This window comes from Hylaeus anthracinus, unplaced genomic scaffold (genome assembly GCF_026225885.1).
Source record: "Hylaeus anthracinus isolate JK02 unplaced genomic scaffold, UHH_iyHylAnth1.0_haploid 4, whole genome shotgun sequence".
Lineage (NCBI taxonomy): Eukaryota > Metazoa > Arthropoda > Insecta > Hymenoptera > Colletidae > Hylaeus > Hylaeus anthracinus.
Window position 1 is genome coordinate 5,158,841 of NW_026535289.1, and position 18,378 is coordinate 5,177,218.

General features: G+C 31.8%; 1 protein-coding gene across 3 annotated transcripts in view; it reads left to right on the forward strand.

The window, feature by feature from the left end:
- The first annotated feature begins 8,668 nt into the window (after positions 1-8,668).
- LOC128894561 (lysophosphatidylcholine acyltransferase) overlaps positions 8,669-18,378 on the forward strand; it is a 25,328-nt gene continuing 15,618 nt past the window's right edge. Inside the window, exons 1-2 of one of the 3 annotated variants that reach the window (XM_054156391.1) lie at positions 8,674-8,995; positions 17,852-18,069. In XM_054156391.1, coding sequence (XP_054012366.1) covers positions 8,841-8,995; positions 17,852-18,069 — 373 coding nt within the window. In that variant the 5' untranslated portion in view covers positions 8,674-8,840. Of the gene's footprint in view, positions 8,996-17,851; positions 18,070-18,378 lie in introns of those variants that run through there. The other 2 variants (XM_054156392.1, XM_054156393.1) reach the window with 2 other exon arrangements.

Genomic DNA, 18,378 nt, shown 5'->3' on the forward strand with positions numbered 1-18,378 from the left:
TTTATATTCAACGAATCAAGATCGATAAAAACACCTGAATATCGAATAAACCGAAACAAACATGACCCAAATTCGTTATTCGTAAAATTTTTCGTATTTTAGGAACTATCCTATTCTAAGAAGAAGCCATTATCTCAAAGCGAACGCACCGCGCATTATCTCCAATTGTTAGTCGTTCACTTTCTCCAATAAAACCGACTTTTACCATGCACATTGTCAGCGAGAGAAATAGCAAAGCGTACGTTCTAAGAGCGGTATCTTCAAATGAGAAAGCTTGGCAGTTTCAGATCTTTTTAACGATCTTCCCAAGTATCCACTCTGGGCGTTGAGATTCACTGTTTCTGCACGGGAAGTGTTGCCTTGTAAAGGGAACGAGCGTTCTTTCGTCGAACCAGTCGGTTTTTGCGTCGAAAACTACCAAGGGAGCAAATTTGGGTCGATGAAGCATCGATCGCCGGAACAATTTCCCCATTGTGACTTTGGTTTTTCAATTTTCCCGCGTACACGTACATACCGACAATAGAATGCGAATAAAAGAAAGTGGAATATAGAAGACCATGGCAGGCTACTTTCAAGTGACCTACATGGAATCATTTTTAAGGCGATATCTTCTAAAACAGTTATTCGCCAATGTTGCGGAAGAGAATCGTAACAATTTTAAATGAATAACCACTAGTCTCGAAGTGAAAGTCTCTCGCATCTATTTTTCTTTAAATTTCCTTTTGCATTTGAAAAATGCGATCGCATTTGATTATTTCTTTTCTCAACATACTTCTTATCGAGCTATACCATGATGCTTTCAAGAGTTGTTTACTTGCAAGAAATGTATCGATTCTTTTTCTTATTGCTTCTGTTATTATAATTCATACTAAATAATTATTATTGTGTGCTTTATACATATTTACAACCGTATTATCAATATCCAACTGCACATCTAGAGCTGTAAATATTTAATTATATCTTTCTTTCAACAGAAGATACAAGCCTATTCTGTTCCTTTATTTCTATTTTAGACAGACCTTCTAACTTCTTTTAAAAGTGTATCAATTTTTTCCTTTTCGTAATGTTCCTTTCATTATAATTGATACACAAAAATTCTTTTTCACCAGTATTATCAGCCTTTAACTGCACATCTAAAAACGTGAATATCCTAAACTATTAGGTGTTATCCAAATTCGCTACTACTAATAAATAATAATAATAACATCAAGTCAAAACAAATATGGATTCTCTATCCATGAAACTAAAGTATGCTATAAATAATTCTCTTCATTTGCAAACTTTTTGGTACACGATTCTAGAAATTAGGACTAGCTATGTTTAAATAATTCCTAAGTAAGAAGGACTGGTACTTTATTTTGATAATATGATTTTTATTTATGCAACGATGCAAGTATAATTTCGCATGCTTTTGCACTCGTCTCTTCAAATTAAAATACAGTGGGTGTAGAATGTATTCGTACACCGATCAATTTCCCAAAAAACTTTTCTGTGAAATTGTAGTTTCTTAACTTTCTTTTTTTATAATCAATGATATTTTACATATTCTCGAAAGTCTCTAAGATAGATATAGATCACACAACATTTACTAGTTAATATAATTTGTGAAATTAACAAAAAAATGTGAAAAGTGGGTAAAAGTATAGAAGCAATAAGTATTTGTGCGATTCTTATGACCGAACCATTTACAGTAGAGTTTGTAACGTAAACTCATTAGTTTATTGCTTCGTACGAATTAGAAAACTTCAAATTTCCAGTAAGGTATTAGGTTGTCCCGAAAGTTTCTTTCGTTGTATTAATAATTAATATATACACAATATTTTATGTTTTATGTTACACTACTGAATTGTGCACGATTCATTTCGCTTCATTGCTGTTACAGCATCAATGTCTAAGAAATTAGATTGTCTATTTATATAAACACTGCCACAGAAAATAATTGAATGTAACCCACGAAAGAAACTTTCGGGACAACCTAATACTTTTAACAATGGCTCTAATAGAGGAATGGAAAATGATCCCACTTCGAATAACTAATAATTTAGTTAATTCAATGCTTAGAAGAGTTGCAATAATTATAAAATCAAAAGGAAATCCCACGAAGGAAGTATGTAAAGTAAGTAATGTAAATTTCTTTTTTTTTTTTTTAATCAAGTGTTAAAAATTAAACAGTTGTGCGAATACTTGTTGCTTAAATATTTCTATCGATTAATTGTTTTTTTTTTATTTGTTAATTTCGCAACTTACATAAATAGCTATTTTTTTATGCTCTATCTATTCTAGAGTTTTCCGAGAATATATAGAATGTCATTGTTTGTAAAAAATAACTAATAAAAAAATTAAATAATTTTACATAGTTTTTTTGGAAATTGATCGATGTACGAATACTTTCTACACCCACTGTATGTACAAATTCCTTTCACGTCATTCGGTATATCTCGTAATTTTCGCGCAAATCAGATTAATAAGCTCTTATTTATTTAATTCGCGAAGTAATTTCCATTTACGGGAACGTCGTAGAAAAACGGCAATTTCATGAATATATTATTGAGAGATGAAAATATTTTTCGTGGAAGAAACGGCCGTGACCATTGAAAGGATTACTCGGTCGTGGCCTCGATCTTGAAAGTTATGTAAATACGCGCGCGCGTACCTGGATGGCGTACACGGAACAAAATGGAGTTAACAGGTGATGAGGCCTAACGGAACGAATGAACGGTACTCGTTTCTCCTTTTTTTCCTACTTCCTTCTCGTTCTTCTATCTTTCCGCGCCTCGTGTTTCCTCTCTTCTTCTACTATCAGCATCCCAATTTCTCACCATTCCCGTAACCTTGGCCGACTAAAGAAAAAAGCAGTTCCTGTTGTGAATAAGAGAAAGGTGGTCCCGGCTCGTTCAATGAACCCGTGGCAATGTGTCGCGCCGAAAGTTTTTATAAAGAGTTTGCCAAATCGGGCTTTGATACATATATTTTTTAATAATAAAATAGACATGTTACTTGAACAATTTAGTGAACATTAACAACCCTTTGGATGACGAGACAAAATGCTGTATTATACATAAAAATATTACAAGTTCCAAATATAAAGAATTTTCCAAATGGAGCTTTAGTATTTTTTTTTTCTTTTTTTAATATAAAAATACATGTGGCATTTGAACAATTTAGTGAACACTTTGCAACTTTTTCGGAGGACAAAAGGCAATGTGTAACATTTTATATGTTAAAAATAAAAATATAAGAGGTTCCATTTATGAAGAATTTTCCAAATCGAGCTTTAGTATTTTTCTTTCTTAATATAAAAATACACATGGCATTTAAACAATTTAGTGGACCCTTTGCAACTTTTTCGGAGGACAAAAGGCAATGTGTAACATTTTGTATATCACAAATAAAAATATAAGAAGTTCCATGTATGAAGAATTTTTCAATCTTAGATTCAGAATTTTATTGTGCAATAAAACACAAATGGAATATATCTGATTTTTATACAAATTTCTATACCGATTTTTAAGTAATTAAACGTGAAGTTTTTAAACGTTTAAATGTCCACTGCGACTATGTTAACAAGGTGTGTTTTTGGTATTAAAAAATAAAAGAAGTCTTGAAGCTCCATTTAGAAAATATTTTGTTTAATTTATGACATATTTGAATGAATATCACAAGTAGAGCATAGTTGGTTAATTACCCTTGAATCATTTGTAAGTGTTTCTTGAGTGGTTATGGTGAATACTTACAATTAGATGCAGTAACTGTAGTGTAAGAAACGTGATACTTACTCACTTCTAGAATTCTTCATTTTATGTGTACTTGTTCACGTTGACCTATTTCCACATTTTGGTACATATTGACTGATTTTAGAAACTAGGACCGGTTATGGATCTTTTATGAGTAGGGAACAGTTGAATTTCGACAATGAGGACTTTGAATATAATCAAATTGTGAAATAGTCAAGTGATTAAAAACAAAAAGAAAATTTAACTCTGCATAAACTCTGGCTTCGTACATGCAATCTGCCATAAACTTTAGAATTTTTGTTAAAAATGTAGCAAAAAATGTAATACAAATTTGTTCTTTTCTGCGTTTTTAATTATTTTACTATTTCACAACTTGAAACGTTGACTATGTCTACGTGGAAGCAAAAATTTCTATTAAGAAACAGTACAACTTAAACTCATCGAATAAAATTCCTGAATTAGAATCATGCAAAAAATGTTACGCGTGATCGTCCAACTCCAAGTCATACGTTCCTGAAGAGAACCTAAAAACAGAAGTCGAAACGATGGGGAAAAGCTGAAATAAATATATAGAATACTATAGAATATATAGATTAATGAAAGTTTAAAAAATAGTTAAAGCCACGTATCAACAATTCCCAGTTCAGAAGTAAAATTTGATTAAAGAGAATACCAAATATTTTGTTGTGACAAATGAAGTTCGCTTAACTAAAACAATAAAATAAAAATCCAATAAACTGAGTTTTACTTTACATTTTCTGAAACATGAACTATTTATTCATATTTCACTTACAAAGTGGGATATTCTATATTTGAATGCGAACGCTTCAAAAATATAAACTGGAAAAGTTTCATGTTGACATTAATACTATGCAAAGTAATGCGTTCTTTTAATATTTCTAAATTCAAAGATATGATGCCTTCTGGTTCATAAATATTTATTTCGTTGGTCAATGACCGAAATCCTCCCTCGATTGGTATTCTATCTGGCGAATGCATTAATTTATATACATATATTCACGTAAAATATGCAATATTCGAGAACGTAAAAATGTTCTCTTGCCAGTCAGGTGTTTTAAAGTGTTGCGTAATTGTTTTCTTAGGGAACGAAAATTGAAATTAATATAAATATCTCCAGGAATCTCGAGCACACTAACCGAACAAGACGACTTTCTCATTGTTAGCAAAGCCTATTATGATATGTTGCAAAATGATTGAATGTGGCGCGGTTAACAAGCACAGTCTAGAAAGCAAGAGCATTTGGGACGCAAATCTATTAAGAACTGAATGAAATGTATTTACAAAACGCATTGTTTGCCCAGCACACGTAATTACGGTCACCAGCGTCACGTAATCTAGCGCGATGAATAGAATCTTAACACGAAGATCGAGTTGTTGAATGCGAACGTGGAATGCGAAATAACTCTTAAACTGTTATGTTTGCAATAGTCGTAACTTGACACTTTTGTATGCGGAATGACGCGAAGAGTTAATTTATGTTTCAAAAATGCGTGATTCCATTTAGAGAACAAACCTAATTTGCGTTTCATCAAAACAATTAGGTCATCGACAGATAATATTCATTATGGGATGCAACTTTTCCTTTTATTTAATATTCTCTGCGTTTAAAAATTAAATACACATTTTCATAGTTTTTAGAATCACTCTGTACATACACTACTGTTTAATAGTGACATCGTGGACATCTCGAAGTTAATAAAATACTAAACTTTCTGTGCGTATCAACATGAAAAGTGATAATTCAATTACTTTCTCAAGCTGCACGTAATAAATGAATTTGTATAAGTATTTGAAAATGGGAGTTTTCGAATCGTAACAAAGACTATAAATTGAATTTTTCTAAAAAGATCTACTTTCATGAAGTAGACGAATTTTAGATAAAAAAATGTGTGTTTCAGATAATAGTGTCCATTAATGACACTGATAAAATGAAATTAGTGTATTTGAAAGAAATGTTTAGTATATAATGTAGCGACAATTCGAGTCCTTGGTAAAGTGTATATAGATAAACAGAGAAAGGGGGTTAAGGAAAATTTAGGTGAACAATTAGAGCAGAAGGTTTATCGTCCTCGGCTCTTCTGAAAGAAATCGATGCCCATCGACTGTCGCAAAAAATAAACTCCTATCCCGAACACTAACGTTCATTGTCCATGAAGAACTCTACGGATCTTGCTGATCAAGGCGTTCGCTGGTCTTATCACAAAAACTAGTCTGTGCACTTAAATCACCGTTAGCAAAAGGGGAGATTCGAAGCATCTTCAATAGCATTGATATAAAGTAGCCATGAACAATTTACTTGTACTTCCGTTTAAAAATATCTTTAGTCTATAATACATTATATACTTGGGTTTAAGAATATATTTGGGCTATAATACATTATACACTTGTATTTAAAAATATGTTTAGTCTATAATACATTATATACTTGGGTTTACAAATATGTTTGGTGTATAATACATTATATACTTTGGTTTACAAATATGTTTGGTGTATAATACATTATATACTTGGGTTTACAAATATGTTTGGTGTATAATACATTATCCACTTGTGTTTACAAATATGTTTGGTGTATAATACATTATGCACTTGTGTTTAAAAATATGTTTAGTGTATAATACATTATGCACTTGTGTTTAAAAATATGTTTAGTGTATAGTACATTATGCACTCGTGTTTAAAAATATGTTTGGTCTATAATACACTATACACTTGTGTTTAAAAACTGATTTGACCCGAATGTCGTCTTCAAGCCAGAACAAATTAGAACGTTTTTGATCATAAATGTTACTACATGTAGTGTTCTATATTTTCATGGACTATATTTCATTAGCGTCGTAGATATTACTGAAGGTGGTTAACAAATTATCTGGAAACTTTCTAATTCGTTTTCACGTAAAGGCTATATGTAGGCCAAATATATGTGTATTTAGTAGTACATAATTTACTATTCGTATTAAAATGATGCATAAATAAATACGTGGATATCCATCAGAATCTCAGATTTGGGCAAATATTTTTTTTAAATAGAAATAAGAAGTAATTATTTGCAATTCAATGTTTTATTCGCGTATATAAACGATTAATTCGGAATAATTTAAAAAATTATCAAAGAATAATTTATTGATTACTACAAAGCAAAAATTATCTTAATAATGATCAGGTTTAGATAAACATCTGAAGTTATAAATCAAGTTTTATGTGTATTATTTAATATACTTTAATTACTATAAGAATATTCGCCATTTATAAATATCGGGAAAATGATATATTTGCATGCATTACGAAGAGTTCAGGAATTGTTTGCTGATTATCTTGTGCTGATTAGGTGATAAGGTATACAATATAACTTACATTTGCAATAGTATCGATACTTTATGTGTTTATGGTGCAAACGTCGATCAATACTTACGTTGAAATTGTTAGTATCTGGCGATCTGATCCGTGTATTTAATCTCATCATGACCATGTATGTTGGTATCTATTTAATTAATTTTACTGGATACCGCCCTCGGAATTCATTAATGCTTCTCCATTTAGAAGTTATGTAATGTCATTCAAGCAAACAATTTCATGTACAAACAGAGCTCAATATTTATATTTAAAAAATTGTATATACACAGCACATATTTGATGCATGTCTATATATTAATTATACAATAATGTAATTAAGTATACAATATATTTTAGACCCCAATTTTGTTCTCAATCACATCTTCGATGCTTGAAAAAATATAATTGCATCTGTGTCTGTACATTAAATTCAATAAATCGAATTACATTTATAGATTCTGAAAACATTTTTAAGACGAAGACTCGCAACATAAAGTAAATAATGGCTTGTTTGGGACTCGAAAATGATCATTCTTTAAATTGCATGGATACAAACTAGTCTAAGAAGAAGAGACATATATTTCCAAAGAAAATACATTAGTAATTTTGAATTTCACTTCTACCCTTTCGAGTAGCGTTTATTTTAATCACATTTTCTGATTCGAGATACAAACAAACAGTAATCATTGAGCTATGTGAACCTGGCACCCGACTTTTCAAAAATTAATTTTTTTGTATAGAAAATAATAATATTTCGTTTGTACTTGATTACACTACTAATAGTTTCGTTTGTACCTTCATCAATTAATAATTAAAAAAAATTCAAAAAATAGTCAGCACCCGACATTGAGATTTTTGAAATCTGTTTTTCTATTTACTCTTTTTATTCTTTAGAATCGTTTGTACCCGTTTGTACCGCTTTTTGTTTCGTTTGTACCTCAATATTTTAAATTTTACAAGGAATTGTTGATACGGTTGAGTTATAAAAGTTAAACTATTGAGGTACAAACGAAACGAAAAGCGATGCAAACTGGTAAAATCGATTCTAAAGAATAGAGAGAAAACAGATTTCAAAAATCTCATTGTCGAGTGCTGACCATTTATTGAATTTTTTTTTTAAGTATTAATAAATGAAGGTACAAACGAAATATTAGGGGGACCAGAAACTAATGTCGTTTCTGCGAATGCAAATACTTGTTTATTATTTACCAGCTCACCGTGTACCAATCAATTTTTATCGATCAGGTATTGAAAATTTGCGCACTAGATGGCAGAAGGTTATTGATAACGAGGACAATTACATAATTGATTAAAAATAAAAACATATTATACATTTATTTGTTTGAATTTAATGTAAAAGAAACGACATTACTTTCCAGTCTACCTAATTGATAAAATATTAATTTTTTGATAATGAAATTCAAAAAATTAAATTAAATTTTTTGAATCTTTTTTAATTATTAATTGATGAAGGTGCAAACGAAACTATTGGTGGTACGATCTAATACAAACGAAATACTATCATTTTCTATAAAAGAAATTAATTTTTGAAAAGTCGGGTGCCAGGTTCGCATAGATTAATCAATGCCCTCGAATAGAAAGTCGACTACGTTTACCGCGAACATATGTAGTCAAGTTTCCCGCAAAGCTGAGAAAATCAGTGATTTTTAAACGACTTTCTGCTTGTCATGTCTCTCCTTTTACTGCTTCATAGTAACGCATTGGCGACGATTGCTGAAGCGGAAGTGCTTCATGTTTCAGACGGCATTCCTGACGGTAGCTCTTCTACCATTCAGACTGGCTGCAATTACGGCTCTGGTGATCATGGCCTGGCTCCTAGCTTGTCTAGGTCTCCTTGGATTGTCCGAGGAAGATCTCCGTCGAGCCCCTCTGAAAGGGTGGAGACGGTAAGACATCAAGCCCACCATTACGTGTTCTTTCCATTGCGCTTTTTGTACGTACCATTTTCTTGTTCTTTTTTTTTTTCTTCTTTTTTTTCTCGACCATGCCTCAAACCGGCTGAACCGTCTAGAAGCTTGATACACGTTGGGTAGCAGTTTCCAAGTAAAACACGAGCAAATTCATTTTCAAACAGAAAAACATTCTCTTTACCATCGATTCAGAAAACTCGACATATACATGTATTTCTCGCATCTGCATTCGCTTTGCAAGCATAACTCGCTTTTAATTTCTGTATTAATTGTGCTCTTATTTTCCATTTGCTGCGCTTGCCTTGTACCGCTCTCGAGCCTATGGTTGTGCTCCGCTAATTTAATTTTCAGTTCGAAATTTGGTGCCATTCGTGCGCCTCCGAAGCGCGAAGTTTGGAGATTGCTTTTTTAAAAATTTTATTTAGAAGATTTGGAATATGAATATAAGGGAAATTATTTTTACAGATATATCACAATGTGTGCGAGGACAGTAGAAGAAACGAAGTAATTTTTCAAGATAGAGATATCAAAAATACATGTGTATTACTTGGTATAAGAAAGTAGAAACAAAATAAGCTTTTTATTTTGATTTTCGGATATTATTTCATGCGTGTAACAGTTACCACACGGAATTCCTTCACCGCAAGAGTTAACCACTTGTTTGAAATTTCATTCAGGAAGACATGCTAAGATGTGAGAATAATCGTAAAGGAATTTCATAGTTATAATATTCAGTAAATTGATATATCTTGTTTTCCACGTTATACACAATATTAATTTTGCCACACACTTTATATGTTCCTACAAATTTTTGGAGTAGAATTTACGGAAATTAAAGTGTACTATTTTTAATGTTAACCTCTTATTTATTTTCCTATTAATTTTATTTCAAATTGGTTGCTGTACAAGTACTTCTTACACTGTCTATATAATTTTATGTTCGATTGGCCAATATTGTGTATAATTGTATAAGTCACATTTCGCACAATTACAATTCTAATTAAAACCAAAATACTCTCTTACTGAATATATCAAATAACATATGAATATTTTATTACAATTGCTTTAACATTCACTTCATTTGTATCTTGTACTGGCCCAAAACATTGTAATTTATTTATTCAAATACTCTCTCGTACATTTCCTCGTACTCCGGATCATTCGGATCACCAAATAATTTTTAGAAAAATCTTCATCACCGAGGAGAACCAAAACAACACAATCCGTACCGTTCTAAATAAACTTAGGAAGATTGTAGATCACCTCAGGTTTAATTTTGAACAAAAAAAAAAAAAACGAACGCTGCAGTAATTAATTTTCACAAGGTTCTTGCTCTTATCGCATTGGTATCACATTTTGCCTTGAACTTGAGCATGACGTGCGTTTATTGTGTCGTCGAGTTTAGTTTCGTCCTAAGGAAGAAAGTTGAACGCGTCGGGAATCTCCATCTGGAGAAATAAATTCCTCGAGATCTAGCAACGGCGAAGCAAGAGCGGAGGCGACGCTAAATAGCGGAAGTCCGTTGAAGAATTTCATTTCATGAACGCATACTTGAAACGATTGAAGATCTCGGTGGGGAGAGAGCGTGAATGACCGCGGAAAAGAAACGAACGAGGATACGATAAAAAGAATAAGTAACGGGAGAAAGTATGCGTCAGACAAGTAGTTCGCGTGCGTCTACCTACGGAACGCCTGATCTGAGGAATTCAACGTGCGTTTTCTTACGGATCTATCGCGGTTGCTATGATTTACCTTCGTTCCGACTTCTTTCGTCGTCGCAGGAAGTGCAACACTTGCGTTTAATTTCGAGTCAATGATACATTTTATCGCTGCGGTCGGTGACGCGTGATCCTGTACATAAAAAAACTGCAATCGTCTGTAAGATTCTCATAGGAGGGGGCCCTCCAAAGTTAACCTTTCAAAAATTCAGTGCAATTGGATTCACATAACGTAGGATGAATTAGGTTTTACATTCGAGATACTTACAAGGGAACATATCCAACTGTCCGTCTCCGATTTTGATGAAACTTGGTGGGTACATTAAGCAGGTGAAAATAAGGGATACGTATTTTTTTATAGCTGCCCAATCGCAAGTTTAGGGGTTGAAAAAGTAGGAGGCAAATGTATCGTATTATATATTAATGGATTCGGTAAGCAATTTCCGTTCATTTTTGTCTAATTATATAAATTTTTCTATCTCTTACAATAATGTAACAAACATTTTTTTTTGTTATAAACAAATTACATTTTACAAAATCTGTGACCACTTTGTGTCTTACCTCATGAAACCATGAAACTTTTCTCTAAGAAAATTTCTTGTATCTACTGTAGTTTTCGAGATAGCATTTTTCTGCTGGAACTTTAAGGGGTGATTTCAACCCCTAAACTTGCGATTGGGCAGCTATAAAAAAATACGTATCCCTTATTTTCACCTGGTTAACGTACCCACCAAGTTTCATCAAAATCGGAGACAGACAGTTGGATTTGTTCTCTTGTTAGTTTAAAGAGATATAAATATTAATATTTATTTTCTTGTATAATTGGTGCGCTGATGCCTAAGGGAGTGGTCCTAATGAATTAGATATTATTTCACATTTTACAAAGAGTGAACTATTATAATGTGTCTTGCCGCAGCTTATGCCTTGATAGCTATGAAAAACGACCTTGTATTAATATTTCTTTTTAACTTTTAAGCGTTAAACTTTTTAAAATGAAATAATGTTTTATATCGTAATAATTAGAATATAAGGTATTCCTTTCCATTTTTAATTTATTTAATGAAATGGGCGTAAATTAATTTAATTGCATTGTACCTTCACCGTGTGAATTTTGTTTTTGAACCTAGACAATCGTGGAAGGAAAAAAAGCTGTATGGGTTCTCTGAAGAAGGTTTCTTTCTTTTTTAAAGCAATTGGTAATCGTGTTAAAGCATACCAAAATATTTATAACTCTTTTGCTGTATTTGGACATTTTTATTTAAATGAAATTTTCCCAAGAAAATCTGCTGGAAGTATTCTAAAATATGTTAGAAGTTTCTTGGACTATAAAGGTTAATCTGTCGGTAATTTCTGTTGAAAATAACACACAACAAATAAAATGAAATAATATAGCGAAAATTAGTATCAGATAGGACGTAATTTGTTTTAGGGTCTCGATGAAATGAGATTGAATTAAGAAATGTTTTATATATTTCTTTTTTAGTTATTGGTCCCATGAAAGTTTAACGCGTCACTGTCTGTGATACTCTTCAGCTGAAATCGGGTCAATAGAAACGCTACAAGATTTCTTAACCCTGAATGGATTTCTGAAGTTTCGATTGACCCGAAGGCATTTCTACATTATTTACGGCTGACTTTATCCGATTCGATGACTACTTTTTGCCTCGTTCAACTACATTTAGACTGTGGATTTTGTACATTTATTTCGTGTTTGATTGTGAGAAACACTAAAAAAATTTATATTTGCGGCTAGTATGATTTATTGCAGTCAATATTGGACACAAATAGGCAAACAGGCATTCGAATTTTATTGATAAGATTGCTAAATTATAGTTAAAATCAATGTAGATTCCAGAAAAATTCTACAATCGCTTTATGTGGTATTGATTAGGTAAAATAATCAGTATTTGTTACAAGTGAAAATGTATCAACATTATTTACGAATAGCATTATTTTTTTCTTATTTACACAAGAAATGCAGCTAATTCGAAATTCTAAGGCAAAAATTCGTGGTATTGATTAGATAAAATAATCGATTACTATTTAATACAAGTGAAAGTGTATCAACATTATTTACAAATAGCACTATTTTTTTCTTATTTACACAAGAAATGCGGCTAATTCGAAATTCTAAGGCAAAAATTTGACACAAGTCATCCTAAGATTAAAGAAATTGAAAGTTTGAAAATATTAATGAAAGTAATATTCAGTATCAAAATAATAGTACACATTAACCCATACTGAAATAACAGTAATCCTGAAATTCACAACTAAAGCATGAGCAACAGCTCTCGTCATTTTTACTTCTAGATACCTTAAAATTAAGTCACAAAACCACTATAATTATTTACGAAATTCAAGATACAGATAAAGAAAACTGATAATGCAGATAATATAAATTACTTACTCTTATCATGTAGCCTATAATAGAATTTCTAAAAACTGATTTATTTAACCTTTTTTATCAAGTAATGTGACGTATAACTATCCTCGATATATTCACATGCAAACGGTAATTAAGGTAAAACTTTTCACGAACCAGAATAAAAAAAAAAAAAAAACAGTGAAATTTCAGTCCAACATTGATTATTAAGTTTGCATGAAATTGTGGTCGCTTCGCGATTCAACTCGCTTTTGCTTCGCACGTGTAGTTTTAATTATTAAATATTTATCAGTAGAAGTAGAATATTGATTTTATTGTTTATACATTTTTAAACTCGACATACGGTTCGCATAATTAGTCCCTTGAAATTTTATATATAATTATTTCAGAAATAATTCGAGTTGTATTTTCGATTAAACATTGGACGCATATATTCAGAATCTCTATCAATCCATTCTTCCTTTCTTTTTTTTTTTCGTTTTTTGTTAGGTAAATGTACCCAATTCCGTTCATGTTGCATTTTCAACACGATTCTATGAACAATGTTGTTTCGTTTTCTATTTAAAATTATCATGGTCCCTAGTAGATATCAGTTCTTAAGGGGGTATCCTGAATTAGGAGGTCTAAAAAAAGCGGATTTTCGTGAATTTTTTTAGGATGGAAGAGAATAATTAATTCTATCGAACTTTTTATCCTATTTTCATACATATTTGAGTAGTCTGTAGAAATTTTTTCAACAAGAAATATTGAAATTGAGTCGACTGTGACGCACATTTGTAGAACACCTCACAATTAAACCCTTTTTTTTTTATCAAGTTAAACTAAACTTGAACTTAACTTTTTAAACTGAACCCTAAACTTTTTTATCAAGTTGGTTATTTTTTTTTCTCACACAGAACTCGCTCTTTTTTTCAAACTCGCAGTAATTTCACATTTCACCATTTTTGCGGGTTTTTCTTAGTTCACATAGAAGAAAAATGAGTGAAAATGAAAATTTCTTTTGGTTTTTTCGTGTCAAACCAATATTACGACCTGCATCTTTCCCGCCGATAGGAGGTTTGAATTGTGAGGTGCTCTACAAATGTGCGTCACAGTCGACTCAATTTGAATATTTCTTGTTGAACAAATTTCTACAGACTACTCAAATATGTATGCAAATAGGATAAAAAGTTTGATAGAATTAATTATTTCTTTCCATCCTAAAAAAATTCACGAAAAACCGCTTTCTTTAAACCTTCTAATTCAGGATACCCCCTTAAATAGTTTCATACTTTAAACTTTTTCTACGTTTACTAAAACAGTGCACGTAAAGAAACATAAACAAAATTTAGTGAACTGACAAGGGCCTTCTTAGAAATTTATTTAATACAATTTACTGTATCCAAGATACAACATAATATTAGTTTCCTTAAATTGAATTCGTAAAGAATCATTGAGGTTACAAAACAGACTACTCAAATATGTATGAAAATAGGATAAAAAGTTTGATAGAATTAATTATTTCTTTTCATCTTAAAAAAATTCACGAAAAATCGCTTTTTCTAGACCTCCTAATTCAGGATACCGCCTTAATGAATTGTTCAAGTAGTAATCCATGAAAGAATATAATTCCAAGGTGACTTTCGGACAACAAGTTGCGTTTCATTTATCATCAAACATTATCGTTTATAATTCTATACGCGTTAGAATCCGCGAGCGAGTTATTTTGTTAACCTAGTTGTTGCGCGTTTGATCGGAAGAAATCGTAACCTCAGGGAACAATGAAAAGCAACATACGGTAAAGGTCGAGGCGCAAGGCAGAAAATTCACACGACAGCTTCATTTATTCATACGATGATCAATAAAACGGGTTTCTTACATGTGGCACCGTCAGATGGTTCTTCATAGTTTCGGATAAATAATTCATCAATACAGCGCGAAGTTCGTAAGATTGTATGCAACTTTTAAAAGCTACTTTGAAAGACGGTGACTTAGTCACGATAATAACGTACATGTAATGTCTAAAGTAGAATATCTAATGTAATATATCTGGTTAGCGTAGAAAATTGCTTTTCTAGTACTTGGAACGTTCTGTTAAAGTTAACGAATAAAGCGGTTAGCGAGTATGTCGGCTACTGTTACTTTGCTTTCACGGTGTTCGTATTTTGCCGATGGATCTTTATGTATTCAAGATCAAAGATGCGAATCGGCTCTTCTTCGAATTAATGTTGCACAAGTCTATCGAAGGTTGCGATATTTTATGAATTATATTTTGACGAAGATATTGCAAATTAAATATGGTAAATATTTTTTTGTGGTGGAGACATAGAATGTCAACAAAGTCTATTCTTTGCGATGAAATGAATCGAAAATGTGAAATGGAATTATTCTCTACGAATTAAATAATGCTTCTCCATTTAGAAGTTATGTAATGTCATTCAAGCAAACAATTTCATGTACAAACAGAGCTCAATATTTATATTTAAAAAATTGTATATACATACGAATTTTTGTGTTTAAAAAGTGTAGGGGAATACGAGTGAAACATATTTTGCTTGTATTATACATTTCTCAAAACTATACATGGTCTAACCATTAGTTCATTGACAATCAAGTCATTGGCAATTATAGGTAATTATTGGTAGTGAGTCGAAAATAGGAAAAATACGATTTCATTCTTCCAACTTTGGGTTTTTTACTAACAGAATATTTTCTAGATGAGTATTTATAATTAATGTAAATTTCCTGTTGGAGTCACACTGAAAATGACACACTTAATTTGTTAATTCGAACAAATACTAGACAGAATGATCTAGAATTATAATATAAAACAAACTATTAATACATGCTATTAGATCTGATAAAAACTTTCTTGATTGCTTGCATAGATTCCAAAATACAATAAAAACCAAAAGAATTGGACCACCGTGTAAAGAAACACGTGGTAACAAATATTCCTACGTTGTTTTAATTTATTCAGTATGTCCTTGTACTGATACTAAATTCACTCTGGACGTTACGCCACGTATTACATGTACCTTGTATATCAGCTGTCCATCAAGAGCAGTCGTTTGGCTTCTAAATACAAATGGAGCTTCGCGAAGAAAAAATTGATTCCACAGTTTCGAATTATTTTTGTCGAGAAACCATTCTATTCACGCTACATGTTACAATGCAACTTATATTTTTAAATACGTGCAATTATAATCAACCCATTTCTAAAGTACTAACTATTTCGTACGAATTTAAGAATAAATTTAAGAAAGTATTTCGAAATTCAGTGTATTCAGTGTATTTAATATTAACACAACTATCGAACGCAATTCATGATACGCTTCGTTTGTATGTTACGTCAATTGCTTATCGTCAGACAGCTTTTTCATTCGCAATAAACAGTTTTCATCCCTGTAGTCTCGTTACACTAGATACAGTAGAGTATCGATTACCAAAATCAATCAAACGAATCGTAATTAGCTGGTTTATAATTGCTTATTTAATTCTTTGCTTCCACCGTGTGAAATGGTCTTTGTATTTTGCATTGCGTAATGCGTAAGCTTCAAATCATTATGTACATATATATTTTAATATTAATGTATGTCGATTAACTAAACATTAACGGAACAGTAAATTCGGTGCAAGATGTTGATACATATCGTCTCGTAAATATTTACAGTGGATGTAGAATGTATTCTTACACCGATCAATTTCCAAAGAAACTGTGTAAAATTGTAATTTTTTAACTTATTTTTTATAAACAATGACATTCTACATATTCTCGGAAATATCTAGAATAGATAGAGCATAAAAAAATAGCTATTTATGTAAGTTGCGAAATTAACAAGAAAAAAAGAATTAATCGATAGAAATTTATTGGGTTGTCCGAATCGAAGTCCATGTCGATTTTTGGTAGGTGGTACAGGTCTGAATATATCGAAATGATTGAAAACAAATAACATATATATACATCCCTTAAAAGGTGGAAAGGTTATGGAACAAAATGGCACCTATGTAATTCAATAAATATATATTAAAATTCAAACATGTTTTTGAATGTTTCTTAGAAATTGGCACGAACTTTCTGGACAATCTAATACATTAATTTATAAGTATATAATACTTCCTTCGTGGGATTTCCTTTTGATTTTATAATTATTGTAACTCTTCCGTTCCTCTATTAGAACCGTTTTTAAAAGTACTTTACTGGAAATTTGATGTTTTCTAATTCGTACGGAGCAATAACCTAATGTGTTTACGTTACAAACTCTACCGTAAATGGTTCGTCATAAGAATCGTACAAATACTTATTGCTTCTATACTTTTACCCACTTTTTGCACTTTTTTTGTTAATTTCACAAATTATATCAACTAGTAAATGCTGTTTGGACTATATCTATCTTAGAGACTTTCGAGAATATTAAAAGTATCATTGATTATAAAAAACGAAATTAAGAAACTACAATTTCACACAAAAGTTTGTTTGGGAAATTGATCGGTGCACGAATACATTCTGCACCCACTGTATGTAAACGAGATTGATACGACTGTGATCATTTTGAGTGTGCAAGGTGTTAGAAAAAAAGCTTTCGAAGAAATTTTAGCAAAACGCTCGAACCAATCCGTGTGCTCTGCAATTTCAGAACGCGGTTTTAACAGCTTGCAAAAACAATTATTGATCGCGGGATAGAAAACTCTCTCGCAAAGAGGCGGCTGAAAGCTTGAACTTTTTAAAAACGCTTGGAAAAATTAAAACAGAGACATGCGAATCGTGATCTGCTGGATGATGCGAGCGTTGTTCATCTGCGGGGGATTTCACCACCTGAAGGTCAAAGGTCGTAAAGCGGAAACAAAGGATGCCCCCATATTAGCCCTAGCCCCGCATTCAAGCTTCTTCGACGCACTTCCGGTTGTTTACCTCGGCGGACCGAGCATCGTCGCCAAGGCGGGGACAGGGCGCATTCCTTTTTTCGGAAGTAGGTCTTTCACTTTTGCTCTGTCAAGCCACTCGCGCTGAGTTGTCGTTCCATCTTCCTCTCGTGGAATGTTTCTTTCTTTTCTTTTATTTTTATTTTATTTTTTTTTTTTTTAATCTTGAAAGTGCTCGACAGACGCGGGAACGTTTCATTTTTACTGCATTTTTATTTGCAGAAGGTGACACGAATTATTAAGTCTACCAGAGACCTGGGCAAATTTCATTAGGGGTAGAAATCGATTCTGTGCCTTTTTATTCAAATGTTTATGTGTAGCTTAATTAAAAATATTTACTCGTTACTTTGCTACGT